This window comes from Syngnathoides biaculeatus, chromosome 14, assembly GCF_019802595.1.
Source record: "Syngnathoides biaculeatus isolate LvHL_M chromosome 14, ASM1980259v1, whole genome shotgun sequence".
In the NCBI taxonomy this organism is placed as follows: domain Eukaryota; kingdom Metazoa; phylum Chordata; class Actinopteri; order Syngnathiformes; family Syngnathidae; genus Syngnathoides; species Syngnathoides biaculeatus.
Genome location: NC_084653.1, coordinates 27,421,025 through 27,438,269, shown reverse-complemented (window position 1 = coordinate 27,438,269; position 17,245 = coordinate 27,421,025). Strand labels below are relative to the sequence as shown.

The 17,245-nt window shown below is 47.0% G+C and overlaps 1 protein-coding gene across 6 annotated transcripts in view; it reads right to left on the bottom strand.

The window, feature by feature from the left end:
* The window catches only part of clybl (citrate lyase beta like), a 70,697-nt gene that overhangs the window by 23,632 nt on the left and 29,820 nt on the right, over positions 1-17,245 (bottom strand). For all 6 annotated transcript variants that reach the window (XM_061841642.1, XM_061841637.1, XM_061841640.1 and 3 more), the window contains exons 3-6: positions 8,817-9,005; positions 4,380-4,481; positions 2,815-2,908; positions 1,964-2,131 (exon numbers count right to left, since the gene is read on the bottom strand). In XM_061841642.1, coding sequence (XP_061697626.1) covers positions 1,964-2,131; positions 2,815-2,908; positions 4,380-4,481; positions 8,817-9,005 — 553 coding nt within the window. The remainder of the gene's footprint in view (positions 1-1,963; positions 2,132-2,814; positions 2,909-4,379; positions 4,482-8,816; positions 9,006-17,245) is intronic.

The following is a 17,245-nucleotide window of genomic DNA, read 5'->3' as shown; positions in this document are numbered from 1 at the left end:
GACGCTAGAGACTCAAGAGTGTGTGTGTGGTGTGTGTGTGTGTGTGTGTGCGTGTTGTTCAGGTGTCCTCAGTGAGTGACCGCCCCCCCCCCCTCCCAAAATGCATCACGCATGCCCGGCGGCCAATCGCGGGCTGCCGTGTGGAGCCGGCGCCTCATTGGACGATGGCTACTTGGCAAGCGGCTCTCCGGCGATGGATGCACGGGCAGGGCAGGCAAGAGAAAGCGAACCTTCTCTTAAAAGCTGAGAATTTGTCAACTCTTAGGCGGAAAAAAAAAAAGAAGAAAAAAAAAAAAAGCTTTTTGAGGAGATATATTTGAAACGGGGCACTTCACAGTAAATAAAGTGTAAGATGAAGGCGAGCGCATCAATCCATTTCCTCGCCAATCACAGGATGCTTTTTGGATTGTGCCATGATCAATTACAACTCGGGTGGAAGCTTCCGGCCGCAATGCTTTTATTGCCCAAGGGGACACTCGTAGCTTTCAAATCAAAAGTTTGTTTTATTTTGCGCATTTTCAGCTTTCATTCACTTGCACAAATCGGCCAAGTGAGGCCGAAAAGAAAATCGGATGCAACTCGACCGGCTAAAATTCGGGGAAAAGGATCCATATTGGAGGAAAACATCAGATAGATCATTTTAAAAATGGTTATGCAAATACAAAACATGAGATTTAAAAAAACAAAACAACATTCTGCATTTGCACCAAATTTGAACTTTGCAAAGTAATGATAGTCGAGCCACATCCAAAATAATAATACTGCTGTGTTTGAATTCCTACTGACGGAGAGTGCGTTTGCAGTTTGCTTTATATTTGTACTGATTGCTGTTTCGGTTGATATAATATCTGTCGCACTGTAACAAAGCTAAGTGTTATTAATGTCTTTGTAGGGAGACAATATTTGTATTGCGCACGTGTCCCTAATGAAGCGGCTGTGTGTGTGTGTGTGTGTGTAGATTCCTTCCCGAGTCGTTAGGGAGAGAAAACGGCAGAATAAAAATGAAGTGAGGGCGGGAGGGGACCGGGGGGGCCAGATCGGAACGTCCCTGCCGGCGAGAGCGCGCACACACTTAAGGCGGTTGCCGGGCGACCGATATGCAACGCAGAGCGCCATGTTGGCGTCGTCTCGGCTTTTAGCCGACAGATCGCTTTAATCGCACCTTCGCTTCGTTTCGGCCGGACTCTTGCATAGAAATGTCAGAGCGTTTAAGCGACTGCGCCGCTCCGATTTAGACAAAAGATGACAATACGCGAAGGTACAAGTTGACTGAATAGCAGCGGAAATGTCTCAAAACACCTCAAAATTCATCCCCCGCTCCATGCGGGTGAATATTTGGAACCGGTACATCTTCAGTAAAAAGCACGGTGACCCTAAATGCATCACTAGTTGCGATTGGAAAAGGACTTTTTTTTTTTTTTTTTTTAATTCGGGTTTTATTTACCTTTTTAATTGGGTGCAGTGAGCAGCAACGAACACTGCCAACAAGTGTGTCGCCTCTTCGGACAACCTCAGACATCGAAAGTGCTCACAAAAAGTACGAATTTAGCTTTGCGTAGGCTGTCGTTCTTCGCAAGTCAGCGTTGAGAATTTGAACGTGAATTCCTAAAATTCCTCGAGCTTTTTGTTCTCGCCGGGGCCATTCGTGTTTAATCCAGTCACCGTTGACGGAGCAAAACGTTGTATCGAAAAATAAGTGCGGCGAGACTTTCCCGGGGCTTAGCGGGCTTCTTTCGAACCTCTTTTTGTTTTGGTGTCCGTGGACCAAATAGTTCGAGCAGCACTCCCGTTGCGATGGTCGTCAAATTCAGTTTCGCCGCGAGCGATTCGACCTCCGCGTAGCTTTTGCCTGCCTTTTGTTTTGAGAGTTAATGCTCGTTTTTGGGGATACAAAAAATGTGGGCGTTCCATTTTTGTTTCCGGTGCTTTCTGGAATCAAAGGGTAACTCAGGAGGAGTCTTACCTGTGAAGCCCATGAGCGCTCCCTCTCGGGCCTGCCGCCTCAGCCCGTCCTCGTCCTTGTAGTCGATGTACACCAAGTCGATAGCCTGCAGCCCGAAAGCCTTGGCGGCGGTCACCACTTTCTGCCTGGCGTACAGCAGCTCCTTGGCATCCCGGGTCCGCGTGGCGCCTTTTGGGTAAACACACGCCGCGCGCGGCTCACGTGTCAAAGTGTGAGAGGGAGGAAGCGAGGACAGCGAGCAAGTCGGGAACATCGACGGCATCGTCGCTAATAAATTCCGCTCGCGTGCAGCGGCGTTGCAGGAAAGTCGGCAAATCCATTTTGCTTTCATCGAGTTGATCTTACACACCGCGACAAACGATATGAGATCCATTTCGCAGTTTGATAAATGTGTCATTAAATGAATACCGTTGCAAAGGCGGAATTTGACGTGCCGCTCTCGAACCGACGGACGGATCAGCGGATACGGCCACGTGTCGTGTTAGTTCTATTTCCGATCATTTCTATCGGAAAACGGATTGAAATCTGAACAATTGGGCGGTCAGCCGGCGTCCAGACTGAGTGACAAATGTTGTACCTTATTGAAAGTCATGTTAAACGACTTTTTTTTTTTTACTTTTTCGTAATGACATCAGTAGCATTATTTTATACCTGTTGTAGCTTTCCATGAGACACCTTGTCATCAATAGGGCACAACGTCGTGATAAAGAAATTGTCGAGGGCAACCTTTTCCGTCACGACGACGCCGTAAAAACGAGGCCTTCATCTGAACGGGACGTTCCGTCGTCATCGCGGCCCGTGGCCCTCCGCAAGCGACCCAAACGTGATCGACTCTGGCCCGATATAGCTACCTATACTGGCGCAGAAGTCGTCGGAGCCGAACACCACGCCGTCGTGGCGGAGGCCGGCCTGGGGAGCGAGCCGACGGATTTCCTCGCACAGCCCCTGGAGAGAAAAAGAGGGAGGCGCGTCACGGGCCGGCCGGCGGAACGTCGGCGCAAACGCCGCCGACTTCAATCTCATTACGCTCCGCTCTTGCGACTTCAAACAGTCTGCCTTTGTGATTTGCCTTCACGAAAAATCACTTCATGACAAAAGTACTTTGCTTTGACCAAATATGCTAATGAAGGCAAAGCCCTTCCCTCGCCTTTACTCTCCATCAAGGGTGAAAATTAGAATACGAGACAACTCGGTACGTCGCCGGTGGGCACGAACAAGAAGACGTCTCCCTTTTTCAATCTTATGATTGTGCAAAATACTGAGAGACAAGCCTTCATGGAGATTTTTTTTTCTTTTTTTCTAATTCATCAGATTCTTTTTAATCATGTTTGACGGCAGAATTAGAGGAAGGCATCAATGTCCTTCATCCACGATGGGGAAATAAAATTAACAATGCATAATAATTGATTTTTTTTTTAATTTTTAAATAAACACCACTGGGATGCGACAATGTCTGAATGTTCTGAACTTCTGTTTCCACGCCAGTGTTGCATTTAATGGCTACGTGGGTGTAACCTTTAGCCTTGAATCAACAGCGCCTCTGCTGGTCACAGCCGAGTGGTGCATTCCATTTTGCCACAATTGCCTCAAGAAACAAATTCATCAACATTTGATTCCAAACAATCAGCCGCATTTTTTCATTGATGAATTGGTATTGATTCGTCAACTTGGGCGTAAACTCAAACAACAAAATGCGGGAAACGTTTGAAATATAAATATTTAAATATTAATAACACACACACACAGGCAAATATATGATTAAGCCATTTTGGAATTATGTCATCGTGGTGTGGCCGTCACAAGCAAAAGATCTGTGATTAAATTTCTTGCTTTGGAAGGAGAAATGTCATGACACATTTTTAGAAGGGTTGTATAAGAAAGCTGAAAGCTGCAATGGGAAAGAGTGCAGTCAAAAAAAAAAAAAAAAAAAGGGGGTCGGGGGTGTCCAGGACCAAAGCCCAAGAACGAGAGCCTGCTTTGAGTGACAAGTAAGGATCCTGAAGGGATTGTTGCCATCACCGTCGATGACATCATCATCATCATCATCACGCGTCATCATTCATACCGCAAACCGAACTGCAGCGTTCAGAAAATCCGATCTCAGCTCTGCTTCTGACGGCCACCCAAATCCTCCCTACTGACCCGCCTAAAGAAACAAAACTAAACTTAAAAGAACTCAGATGGATTTTGTCCCTGTCCGATGAAAAGCATGTACAGTTCAATTTCTTCCAATTACTAGAAAACCCATCTGGCAATATTTTTAAAAAAACTTTAAAAAAGGGGGGAGGGGTGGGATTCATTAAATTTGGTGGTACGTGTTTTGAATTGTACTGTAACAAGTACGTCATTTCACTGACCCACAACCAAATCTGGAAGGGGGTGGTGGGGGTTTGTCTGCTAGTCATTTTGAATTTACCTTAAAGTTGAGCAGGCCCACAGCAGTTTCCACAAAGGTCACCAGGCGAACGGGTTCCGTCAGCGGCCGTCCTTTCAAGCTGCGCTGAAACCTGTCAACGAACTGAACAACACAGGCGCCGCCCGACTCATTAGCTCGCCGTTTGCGCGTGCAGCAAAGCAACACGGCACCGCGCAATTACAATAAATTAATATTTGTTTGTACGGCAGACGTGCATCAGACATTTTGTATCCTCCGCAGAATTTAGCCGTAATAATAACTCCCCGTCCCCGCCTTTTGATGATTCCCGAATTAATTTGTAATAGATGTTTAAATGAATAAATTAGAAGATGCGCGGCGCTCCGAGGGACTGTAAAGTTGCTGCTCCTCACCGTGCAGCTGCCACCCTAAGTGCACTTAGCGATGCATTATTAGCCCACTCCAAAGAGCTCACACTGCGCTATTGGGAGAGAATGAATTCAAGGGGGACAAAAATGGAATAAAAATGTTGGGATACCGGTAAGCGATATGACAGTTTTCAACATCCGTCACGGGGTTTAAAAAAAAAAAAAAAAAAGAGAGAGAAAAAAAAAAACAAAGTGCAACATTTTCATATGCATGCGGATCTACCGCTACCTGCGGCGCTCGCTCACTTAGCGGCCATCATGCCAAGCAACGCGGCCGCGGGTTCAAACGCCAAGAGAAGCAGACACAATGACATATTTTATACATCACCACCGGGGAGCATTTCTTGGTTTCGCTCAAGGACTTCAGAAGCGCTGCACGGCGACACAGGCTTGGCACGCTCATGTAAATAGACGCGCGCTTTGCATACGCGTCAAGGTGAGATCAAACAAGATTAGAAAAGTCTCTCGAGTGGGTTCCACGCAGACACGCGCACACACGGACACATCCGTCACTTCGAGTGGGGCCAACAATGCCACTCTTTTGCCGAGGTCTTGTTTTTCTTTTTCTTTGCCTTCCCCGCGCTAATATGCGAGCTCACCTGGGCAGACCTTAAAAACTGCAGTTTAATTCTTTTAAAGACCAAAGCGTTCCAATTTTTTTTTTTTTCCCCATCAGACCAGTTCACAGCGAGCCTCGGGACTGCCGGCGGGATAGCCCAAATTCCAAAATCTATCATCTGGAAACACACAAAAGACCCCCCCCCCCCCAATCAGATATTTCCTTCCAAAGCTAGAAGCCCCCCGCCCCCCTTACTCGCAAAGCAGAGGCGAAAATTTTGTGTCCCCTCGCCTTTTTCCATGATAATCGCAGGTACGCGACCCCAAACGTCCCCCGTACTCGCTCGTTTCTGAAAGAACGAGGCCTCCATTGAAGGATTTCCAAAATAGGGCCAATTTTAATCATCTCTCCATTCAATCACAGCCGGGATAAATCATATCTGAAGAGATTTGCATAAATACAAACCCATCAAAGACTTTTCATCTTCAAAAGGGTCTTTTTTCCCCCTTTCCAAGACCCCAACAGGCTTTGTACTGTAATCATCTGAGGTCACAACCCGGTGGGAGCCTGGTTGCCGTGGCAACGTGAACGCTGGGGGCTTAGTCGGGCACGGGGCGGGCGGAGGCGACGTGGGGGGAGTTTGCGTCCGAGAGTGTGAAAAGAGGGTGTAAGATAAATCTATTTTTGTGACAGAAGAAACAAGATCGAGAGACGGCGGGGCCATTGTGCGGCGACGGCGCTGGGATCGGGCGCCGCAGCGGACATTGTCGTCAGGCAGAGAAAAAAGAAGAAGGGGGAAAAGGAGAAAGGGGGGAAAAAAAGCTTCTTTTAAGAGGCTCCAAGCGTCTCTGATTACATGTTTCCGTCTCCGTATTCTCCTCTTTAGCTATTATGCACTTGGAGAGGCTGATTTACACGCCATAAGAGGTGCTTTCATTGTGCTTCTCTTATGTACGGCCGCCATTAGATGTCAATGCCTCTCACAACTAGGGCCCTTTAATTGAGACTCAATTGGGGTGGGTAAAAAAAAAAAAAAAAAAAAAAAAAAAGAAGAATTTCTTTAAAAAAAAAAAAAAGGTTGGGGGGGGAGAGAGAGAGAGAGAGAGAGAGAGAGAGAGAGAGAGAGAACGCCTCTTCCAAGCAGTCCCGCAGACAATTCAGCAAAGAGCAAGAGAAAGGAAGCGATAGCGGGACAAGTTTCAATTAATTTTGCTTCAAAAGGAGGCCAGATTAAATGTTTCCTGCCTGCTGAAGTGTTCATTTCACAGAGGGGAAGCGGAGAATGGGATAAGGGGAGGTTACGGGAGGAGGCGGAGCGGGACGGGGGCGCCATTCTTTTGGCTACACCAAACAGCTCGGCCGGGCAAAGAATGCCGCACGGCTCCGAATCTGTGTGAAAAAAAAAAAGGGGGGGGGGGGTGCTCGGAGAGGAGGAGGGTTACGCCTGTTACAGCCCAATAAGGCCCGTCAGTCACAAAGGGGGCCGTGGGGGTGCGGCCCAGAGGAGGAAGGCCCCCGCTAAAGATTTTCCACACAAAAGGAAACAAGCGAGTCCATCTTTTAGCGACAAATCAGTCTGGAGGCTCCTGGGCTAATATCAATTAAAAAAAAAAAAAAAAGAGGAGAAAAATAAACAAGTGAGGGAGGGGAGACATGAGGTGGGAGGGGATTTACTACGCCTGGCTTACAAGAGTGGAGAGAATCAGACACATGCTTGCAACACAAGATGCCTCAATGCGCATGCAAAAGCAGCTGAAAAGGCCACAAAGGAAGAAAGGAAAGTTGAGCTGACCCGATAGGAAGCGTCCACGACAACACGCGTGCGTGCGTGCGTGCGTGCGAGCGAGCGAGCGTCTGCACCTGCTTCGCTTTTTAACACATTCGACATAAACACATCACTTTTCTAACGCTTTGTCCGGAATAAGCCGACAAATCGAGCGCTGCCGTTCTCTCAAAAATTTGAGGGGGGAAAGAAAAAAAAATCTAATCTTTGTCTTTCGGTTGAACGTAGGAAAGGTGACACTGATGTTGTTCCAATTTGGGGTCCCGACCGCCCCACAAATGGTCCCGTTTCCCCCCCCCTAGAATTTGCGAGTACATTTCGGTCTGGTACAGCCAATGTTTAAAATGATTATCCAATATTTTTAGTTGCTGACAAACTTCTGCGCCGCACAAATGAGATGATCTGCTCAGCGACGACAAGACCAAACGAAGAAGAAAGGACGCAAGCGTCAAAGAAAAATTTGGGCCAATGTGCGAGGGTGCCGCGGCCAACGACAGCCGTGATTGGCTAATGCGTGAAAAGGGCTGAGACTTTGTCCAAATCTAATTTTTCCCGCAATTCCTGCAAACAAATGACAAGGTCAAAGAGAACCATCAGTTGAGACTTTAGACCTCAATAAAGCGAGAAGTCTTGATAGTGAGTCAGACCGGTTTTGTCAGGAAATTCAGTTTTTGGATCAAGTTTCAGCGGGTTCGAAGAGACAAATTGAATGACCTGCAAATTCTGCACTTTAGAGGTCAGACGGTTGCGCGATTTGATGAATGGCCGTGCTGTAGCCTGGATGAAATACATTTTTATCTGTGGCATCTAAAATGCAACTAAAACGCAGTCTTGAGCGAGCCTCAGCAAAGGCGCAATTGTGAGCTCCGTTACGCTTATGAAGCGAACCCGCACAAACGTGGACTTGTTGAGCGGCGGCCAAGAAAAACACTCCGGTCCACCTGAGTCCCGCCACGGGGATCAATTCCCACTTTTACTGTGAAATGCAAAAGCATGTTATGCTTGCTTCCTTTGAAGAGTCCCCCTAGTTTCGACTTACTTCTTGAGTTTGTGTAAGGATACGACTACGTTTGGTGGACCCAGAGGACGTGGGAAGAAGTATCAAAGGGTTGTAAAGATATGTAAGTGCTGAAACTATAGAGTTTTGTTTTGTTTTGTTTTGTTTCGTTTCGTTGAAAGCGGTCACATAAGGTTACAGGATTTCACAAACTCAAGTCAACCAAATTTCCCTCATTGATTAATTATGTAGAAGATTAACGTTGGATCTTGTCTCGTCACATTTTCAGTAGTTGTATTTTAGTGTAACTTATCAATGCTAACAATTCAACTGGCTACAATTCGCTGTCTAAAATTCACCGTCTGTGCCACCAGGCAGGGTTACTTCAGGTCAGAACCCAAGACCCAGCCAATCGCAGTCACATGATGTCACATACTAAGTGTAAAGTGTAACTGGATTGGCTGGCTGTTGGGTTCTGACATGAAGTAACCCTGCCTGGTGGCACAGACGGTGAATTTTAGACACCGAATTGTAGCCATTTGACTTGTTACCATTGAAAAGTTCCACTGAAATACAACTATTTAAATTCAAAGCCTGTTTTCTGTGGCATTTCAAATTCAAATCCTGGTGGCGCAGATTTACTTCCACAGAAATGCTGCTCCACTTATTTGCTTGGCAGGAGCTCCAAGGGCCAACAGTTTCCCAAACTCACCCACTGAACCTCTTGAGTGTCCTCCACTTTGGGCAACATCAGGGCGGGTGGCAGAACGTCGGCCTGCAGGACAACTTCCAGGTCACCCTCAGCGAAGCCGCTGGACACCGAATTGACCCGCACGCACTTCTCTGTTCGGCCCAGGTTCAGTTCCGCCAACATCCTGGCGATGGTTTCCCGGGCCTCCGTCTAAGACGGGGAAACAAACCAAAAAAAAAAAAAAAGAAAAGCCGAAATTAGGACACGCGACGTTGTGACCGACACGTCGAGAAGAGGAGCAACAGCTGCACAATAAAACACTTTGTACGTTCTTCTTCGAAAATAAACACGGGGGAAAAACAGGGCAGGGAGGGAGGGGAGGACGACCGATGGAAGAAAAAGCAAATCAAAGTGAGGGCCCGCAGTTCCAAATTCGATCAGTAACAAAGCGTGCGCCGCTCGATTTGAAACAGATGCCCGCGACTGAAGGAAAGCTGCCAATGACGTCCTGTTCCTGAGAGGAGAAACGTGGTCCGAGTTAAATCGCGCACGGAAACGGAAGCTTCCAAATTGTCGGGTTGCATCAGACACCGGAGCTGTTGACGGACCGTTCGGGCCTCGCGGATCATTAGATCAGGGAAATGAGTCAGAATGCCTCAAAGTTTTTGAAAGCAAAAAAAAAAAAAACACTTTTATGTGACCGCGGAGAAGTTCGGCTGCTTACTGTACGTAACTTCTAATGAGCAACTTTTGAAACGCAAAGGCAAGCGTCAACTACTAATTGCTGCCGAGCCCGTTAGGCTCGCTCGCTCCCTTTTGTGGAAGCTCGGCGGAGTCGCTTCGCTGTTGAATTGACGACGTTTGTTCTTCAGACTCCCACAATCACTCGACGGCATTTCATATCTACGGTGTCCTGCTGCTAAAAGAAATGACCCAGTAACATATCTTGTGTTATATTATCGATGAACAGAAACTGGAAACAAATATAACGCGGAGAGCCGTGCGTCAAAATGTTTGTAAATCTTTTCTGATTCACCTGAAAATTAAGTCGTGTGAGCATTTTACAAGGACGCTCCCAACTCTCATCAACTGCAATACACAACCGTATTTTTGACATTATGAATACTCGTCTCGAATCAATCAAATATGGTATCGAAGTATACATATAAAAAAAAACGACATTGTTTTTGAAAGGGGTCAATGTTGGCGATCTTGAGTTGGCCTCAAGAAAGGATTTGCATGATAACGTCGAAACGTCTCATGGCGGCATCTCACCGTCACGCTCTCGAGCCGGCGCCATCTTTGTAATTTTAGACAAAATGGTTATTTACAAGGCCATAATTCACGTTTTCATAAAAGTGCCAGGACGTCTGCCGTCGGTGGCGGCTGTGGAAAACGTCCGTCTGACATCGATCCCCGGACCAAATCAAACGTCGTTGGATCAAGTGGAGCGAGGAGGGTCGAACGCTTTCACTGTAACTGGAGAGCGATCTCAAGGACGTCAGGAAAGACGGACAGCTCACCGAGCGTTCCCCCCCCCCCCCTGTAAAGTAAAGAATATGATTCTACAAGACACCTTGACCCCTATGGGTTTGTGCTTCTCAGGGCGTGAATAAAGCCCTTTGAAAAGAAGGATTTTTACATGAATGGACAGCCATCCGACTAGTTGCTACAAAGCCCCCACCCCATTTCAGCCGGTGCCCCACGGAGCGCTCTCCCCAACATCAGCTCCATCTCCTCTTTGATTCCTTCCATCATCGCCATCATTAGACGCTGACATGCAGGGAAGGCGAAGGCAGGGCCTCCCAACGCGAGCGAACCGGCGGCTCCTTAACGCGCATCCTCAACCTCCGGATCCCGTCGAGTCGGCCGTACGCTTGACGCAGCACGCACACCGCCTTGTTGACATCACATCCGACCAGAAAACGAACGTGGCATTAAAGTTCAATAAGGAGGATCTTCTCCCTTGCTCGTAACGCTGCTGGGAATTCCTGCCTTCGGCCGGCTCTTGGAAGACTCCACCGTTTTCGCTTTCCCACACGGTCGCGAGTTCAACATCACGAATTGCCAATTTCCAGACTTTCCCAAGCAGAAGCTCGTAAACCTGCGATCTTGGGGTTCAAAGCCTTGAAGTCCTTTCACACCTTGCACGATACTGCTACCCCGAAATTTTCTCTACTTATAATTACCCCAGAAACATAAAACTAATTGCAGAGTGGAGACCAAAAATCTGTTGAATTTGAATTCGCACCTCACTTGACTCCTGCAACTGCCATTAAGATGAATGGAATATCCACTAGGTAAGATAGGAAGATGTTTGTAGGTATACGTATCGGGATTGGAAGCAAAACAAGAGTCCATCCCTTCGCAAGAGGTTCATGGAAAACAGTAAAAAAAAAAAAACAAATAAAACTGTCGTTCGTCCACCCATCTTGGATGAAACTTGACGAGGTGTCCTTCCACCGTTTCCCTTTGGTCGCTGTTGTAAAAAGCCCTTTCAGATTTCATTTTGTTACGATGCGCTAAAACTTTCCTGCGAGTTCACCCATCAGCTCTTCAGTCAATTCTAAACAAAGAATTTGACTCGATTACCGGGAGATCGTGGGCGCTTCCATACGCGTATGGATATGCATCTGCAACGGCACGGCCTGAGCACCCGCAGCTCGCGCATTGCAAGCTGTCGGCCTCGCGAGGCAGGTGCGGTCATTTCCAAACAAGCAATTACCTGATCATCTCCATCGCATGCTCATTAAAGTTAATTTGCTCACTCGGCGCGGTCGTGAACGGACGTCACATTTTGAAAACACTTTTCATCTTGACACCGGCGTTTGCGCTTTCGAGGGGGAACGCGTTCAAGGGCCTTCAATGCGGAGAGCCCTGCTGCTTCTGTCGATTGTATTTGCTCACCTTCAAAATGCAATCGCGCTTCCATACTCATCGGTTCTTCGAAAAGATCCGAATGTTGAACCCACTGAGCTCCGTAACGTAGATGATCGACTGGCATTGAGACTTACAGCCGAGTTCCTTCCAAATGTATGCCTTTGGGTTCCAACAGTTTTTCAGTTTACTCCCAAGCATTGTTCATATTTTGACGTGACATTCCAATAATCCATGTCATTTGGAAGGATGCATACAGCATGTGTAGCCCACTTTTTTTTTTTTTTTTTTTTTCAATGGATACCGCTCTCTTCATTGTGCTTCCACATCTGCGCAACACCACCTAATGTACTGCCGTTCACGTTATCTTCTCTTCCCGACCCGTCCTCACTCCTCTGAAGTGAGGCGGCAGTGTTAAGGAGCCAACACTGGGGCCAGCAAGAACCTCGAAGTGGAACGGCATACCAGGAAAAATCGTTACGGCGTCAAAGTTTACAATCAATAAAAGAAATCCTGATTCTGACGCGATCGAGCCGAGACTTTCCATTTGTGAGTCTTGGCAGCCCGACTGAGAATTTCCCCGAGTCTCCTGGGCCTTCTTGGTGTCAAGCACACGTTTAAACCTTAAACCACCAAATAGAAAATAGTCGGTATTCATAAGCCAAGAGACTAGATCGGTATTTCCCAGGAGCTTGTCAAGAGTTTAGTCATTCGAGACCACTTCAAGGCAGAGCAGATCTTTCCGTGTCCTCAGGAATAATACACCAAGTACTCAACTAGGGTCATGTAGCAGTTGACAGTTGGCCGCATAATTTATGTTAAATTGAAAATCTCTGGTGTCAGACACCGGTTCACGCATAGGCCACAGCTCATATAGTGACGGCACCGCCAACGGTAAAAAGGTAATAGCGCGTAATAATGTCATGCACTGAACATCTAATCTGCGCTCAGCTGTTGGGGCCGCAGTGACACGGATCTTCCTTTGCTTCACTGGCTCAAAGGAAGACCAGCGGAGGGAAAAGCCACCAGTTTGCCCATTCACACGCGTCAGCGGCATTTTCAAGCCCGGGGCAACCGGTGAGTACCGTTTGCTACGTTTTGATCCGTTTTTGATTTCATTCCACTGTGCAAAAGAGCAGCGCTTGTATGTTGAGAATTGTGGTTGGCACGTTTAGCTCGCAGTCGGGATCCGGCTTCCCAAGTCCGGCGGAGCGTGCGTGGAGTTTACAGTTTCTCCCTGTACTCGCTGTCAATTGACTAAAAGTGGCAAATTCTTCTTTTAGCAGCACTGCGACTGACTGGCAAGCGATCTAGTGTGTACCTCGCCTCTAGTTACCCGCAAACTCTAAAGAAGCCAAGCGGGATAGAGACACGACAGATGAATTATATAAAAGGCAACCAAAATAAATATCCAACATCCCACTTGGTGTTAACCTTCTTTGACAATTGTTTTTGGCAAAAAAAAAAAAAAAAAAAGAGAATTGCCGTTAGTAAAAACCTGGACTCGCTATCTTTAAAAACCAAAGACCAAGTCCAAAACCTTGGTGTTCTGATTGACTCCGACCTGACTTTCAACAATCACATCAAATCAATCACAAAAACTGCCTTTGAAAAGCTCATCTATGCTTTTATCTCAAGTAGGCTTGACTACTGTAATGGTCTTCTGACAGGACTCCCTACCCAAAAAAAAAAAAAAGTATTAAACAGCTGCAGCTCATTCAGAATGCTGCAGCTCACGTCCTGACCAAAACAAAGCGGTCAGAGCATATAAATCCAATCCTCAAATCCTTGCACTGGCTTCCAGTCACCTTTAGAATAGATTTCAAAGTTCTGCTACTGGTCTACAAATCACTACATGATTTAGGTCCTGAATACGTGAAAGAAATCCAGAATCCAAACCCTGTAGAGCTCTGAGACCGACTGACTCGGGCCAAATCGTGGAGCGCAGAGTCCAAAGCGAACATGGTGAAGCAGCATTTGGCTCTTACGCTGCACACAAATGGAAGAAGTTGCCAACAGAGGTGAGGTCAGCCCCGAGTGTCAATCTTTTTAAATCCGGGTTGAAAACTCTTCTTTTTTTCCTCATGCTTTATAAGAATATATCCACATATTTTTGATCATAGTATTTGTACTGCGGTATGCGGTTTTGTCTTTTTTTTCCTTTTCATATTTTGTCATTTTTATTGTTTCTATCCCGTTTTAAATGTTTCTGTCTTTGTTTTCAAATGCCTTTAATCATGTAAAATCAATGAGTACTCATGAGTTACCTCGTGTATGAAATGCGCTACACAATTAAATTTGCTTTGCTTTGCGGTACTGGATGCAGTAAAACTACAGTTTATTATTGTGAAGGAGGGAAGGAAATACTATGCTGTCCTCATGCTGTTACATTGCAAAACGAAAAAAACGCAATCTTTAAATGAACGACAGATGACAAAGAAGATGAAATTCATGGCGTTTGTGTTGCCTTTTTATGGCTAATGCCAGCAGCCAGCCATGCTCATGTCACATGTCATATCATCTTTATGACATTACGCAGTGGCTACGTCGTCACACGATGGAAACAAACTACAGATGCAGAAACACCAACCCGAGAAGGTTTTGCCTGGCTGAACTGAACCGTTTGGTGGAAAATGGCTGAATGAGTAAAACCTGATCGTACGTCGGCCAAAGAACTGTTAAATATACAAGACAATAGAAATGACAATACAGTGGCATTGAACGGAACACGACACTTTGTTTACAAAATAACGATGCACTGCGTTTTGTTTATCGGTACGCTGTGTCAAATTCACCAAACTTGCAATTCTCGGCCTGACATTTGGCAGCGTTTCAAAACTACCCGCGATCGTTATTTCTTCGCAGTCGTCAGACAACCTGAGTGACGGATTGATCGCTATGAAAGTTGAATGATATAGAACAGCGAAACTGTGCCACTGATATTTGCTATCCTTGATGTAATTCCAGACCGTTTGAAAGTGAACTGTCGAGCAAAGTCTGCTCCAACCTTCGCCTCGGCCTCCATTCACGTGAAGAATCTGCACAACAATGAATAAGAAGGAAACAGGAAAAGCATCCTTGAATACAACTCGTGTTTCGTGTATTTCTGGTAGATTGTGCGCGTGTGTGTGTGTGCGCGCGTTCCTCTGCAGAGCGAGAGAGGTGCCCACCCGGCGGCCCCCCCGACGCCCCCGCCGAGCCACGATGCCATCTGGAGATGAAATCGAGTGTGAAGTACAGTATAGTTTGGGAGCAAGCGCCGTAGCAGTAGCTCAGCAGTTAGTTCATTAGTTCCAAATTTCCAAGGATTAGGAGGGAATCTCGGAGGCAGGGGGGGGGGACGATGGAGGGAGTCGTGTGAGGAAAAGGGGGGCAGAAAGACACAGGCCAGGGAGGGGAAACGTAGACCATAGGGCAACCGAGAGACCGGGGGGAGGCATCTTAACCCAGAGGAAACCGGACAGGTGTAGCCGTCAGTTCCGCTCCAGGGTTTCGAGCCCCCCCCCACTGATCATACAGATATGAAGATACGTGGAAGAGCGTTCCAAGCAGTCAGCCTTATCTTGGCCCTTCGGCCACGTCTCTCGTGCCCGCGTTCCTGCTGCCGAGAAGGAGGGCGGACATTTTGGGAGTCGAGGTGGCAAGCGATACGTGGAAGCGCTCGGCAAGTTTTAAAAGGTGAAGCCGGCGTGTTCAAGAAAAAAAAAAACACATGAGAGGCCGGAAAGAAAGACAAACAACCTGAAGTAGGCTTGGGAATCTCTGGCAGGCATGAAGCCGATTTCAGACATATCTAAGGGTGGAACGATATGATAATGCTCAGCACGGGAGTGATACAATTAATAGATGCGATATGGTGCAGAAACTATGCAAGTAAGGTAAACGTGCCTTGTGATTGGCTGGCATCAGGTCCAGGGTGTACCCCTTTCTACTGCCCAAAGATAGCTGGCATTGGCTACAGCACTCCTGCGACCCTTGTGAGGATAAGTGGCTCGGAAAATGGCTGGATGGATGGCAATTACTAGCACTGGAAAAGCAGCTGTGGCTTTCAGAAAGGTCGGAAACCGCCATTGTCTCGAATTATTTTGACCAAATGACGGCGCGGCTGCCACGGCACAAGCGGGTGGCAACCAAGTGAAGGAACAGGACGAACGGTGGCATTGCTGTGACATCATCGAGGGGGGGTCACAGCTCGGAGCCGTCAGTCACGCGGTTCCGCCGTCGTATTGTCTCGGCCTAACTGCAGGAACGGCCCGCGGCCATATCAATCATCTTTATTATCCTGACTTAAAAACCTTTGTTAGCTGACTTTTTTGTCTTTATCCGGCTCTCCAATCACGATTTCATGGACGGTTCCGCCGGGCCAATGGGGAGGCGGCGCGGGCGGGAGGAGAATGCTTTTAACCTGCTGCATCTGCTGCTTTCCCGCTGCTTGCCCAGTGGGACGTGGTCACCTTGTTTTAAAGGAGGCCTGGGAGGGGGGCACCGCTGCCTTTATGCCACCATAATGGGGAGAAATCTGCTTGTTTCAAACATCTTACTTAGGTAGTTTGCCTTTAAGGGATTAAGCGTCAAAGCACCTGTTTGGCCCAAGAATTTGAATTTAGGCCCAAATCAAAATTGAACACCGTCACTGAAATCCAACTTGTGCAGATTTGCAAATTGTTGTTCTTCATTAGGATAAATGCACGCAGACATTAAGGATAACGTAGACAACATTAAAGAAAAACCTTCATCCAGATCCGCACCAACGTTTCAAGGATTTCGGTCTTGGCTTACGAGCCACCCTTTTATGCCTTTCACATTTTGTACGGTACATTTTATTGACGTACGTTTGCATCTTTTAATTTGGGGGGAAAAAAATTAAATCAGAGAGTGCCAATAATCTTTGTCTTTATTTTGTACTTTCCCAAAAGTTTTCTGTCATTCAGTGTTCATCATACGCTATGTAAATCCACTGTGGAATAATTTCAGTGTTTATGTCCACTATTGCATTATTTCCCTTTAGGATGCTTGTGGAAAAGTACACAGAATGTCAGAAGGAGCTATATTGTGTCTTTCTAGACCGACAGAAAGTCTATGACCGAGTACCAAGAGAGGAACTGTGCTACTACTGCATGCGCAAGTCTGGTGTGGCGGAGAAATATGTTGGAATAGTAAAAGACATGCACGAGGGCAGCAGAACAGCGGTGAGATGTGGCGTAGGTGGAGGTGGGACTGCATCAGGGATCCGCGCTCAGCCCCTTCCTGTTTGCAGTCGTAACGGATAGGCTGACAGACGAGGCGAGACTGGAATCCCCTCGGACCGTGATGTTCGCAGATGGTATTGCGATCTGCAGTGAAAGCAGGGAGCAGGCGGAGGAACAATTAGAAAGATGGAGGCCCGCACTGGAAAGGAGAGGAACGAAGATTAGCCAAAGTAAAACAGAATATATGTGCTTGAATGAGAGGGACAGAGGGGGAAGGGTGAAGCTCCAGGGAGAAGAGATGGCGAGGGTGGACGACTTCAAATACTTGGGGTCAGCAATACAGAAAAATGGTGAGTGAGGTCAGGAAGTGAAGACAAGGGTCCA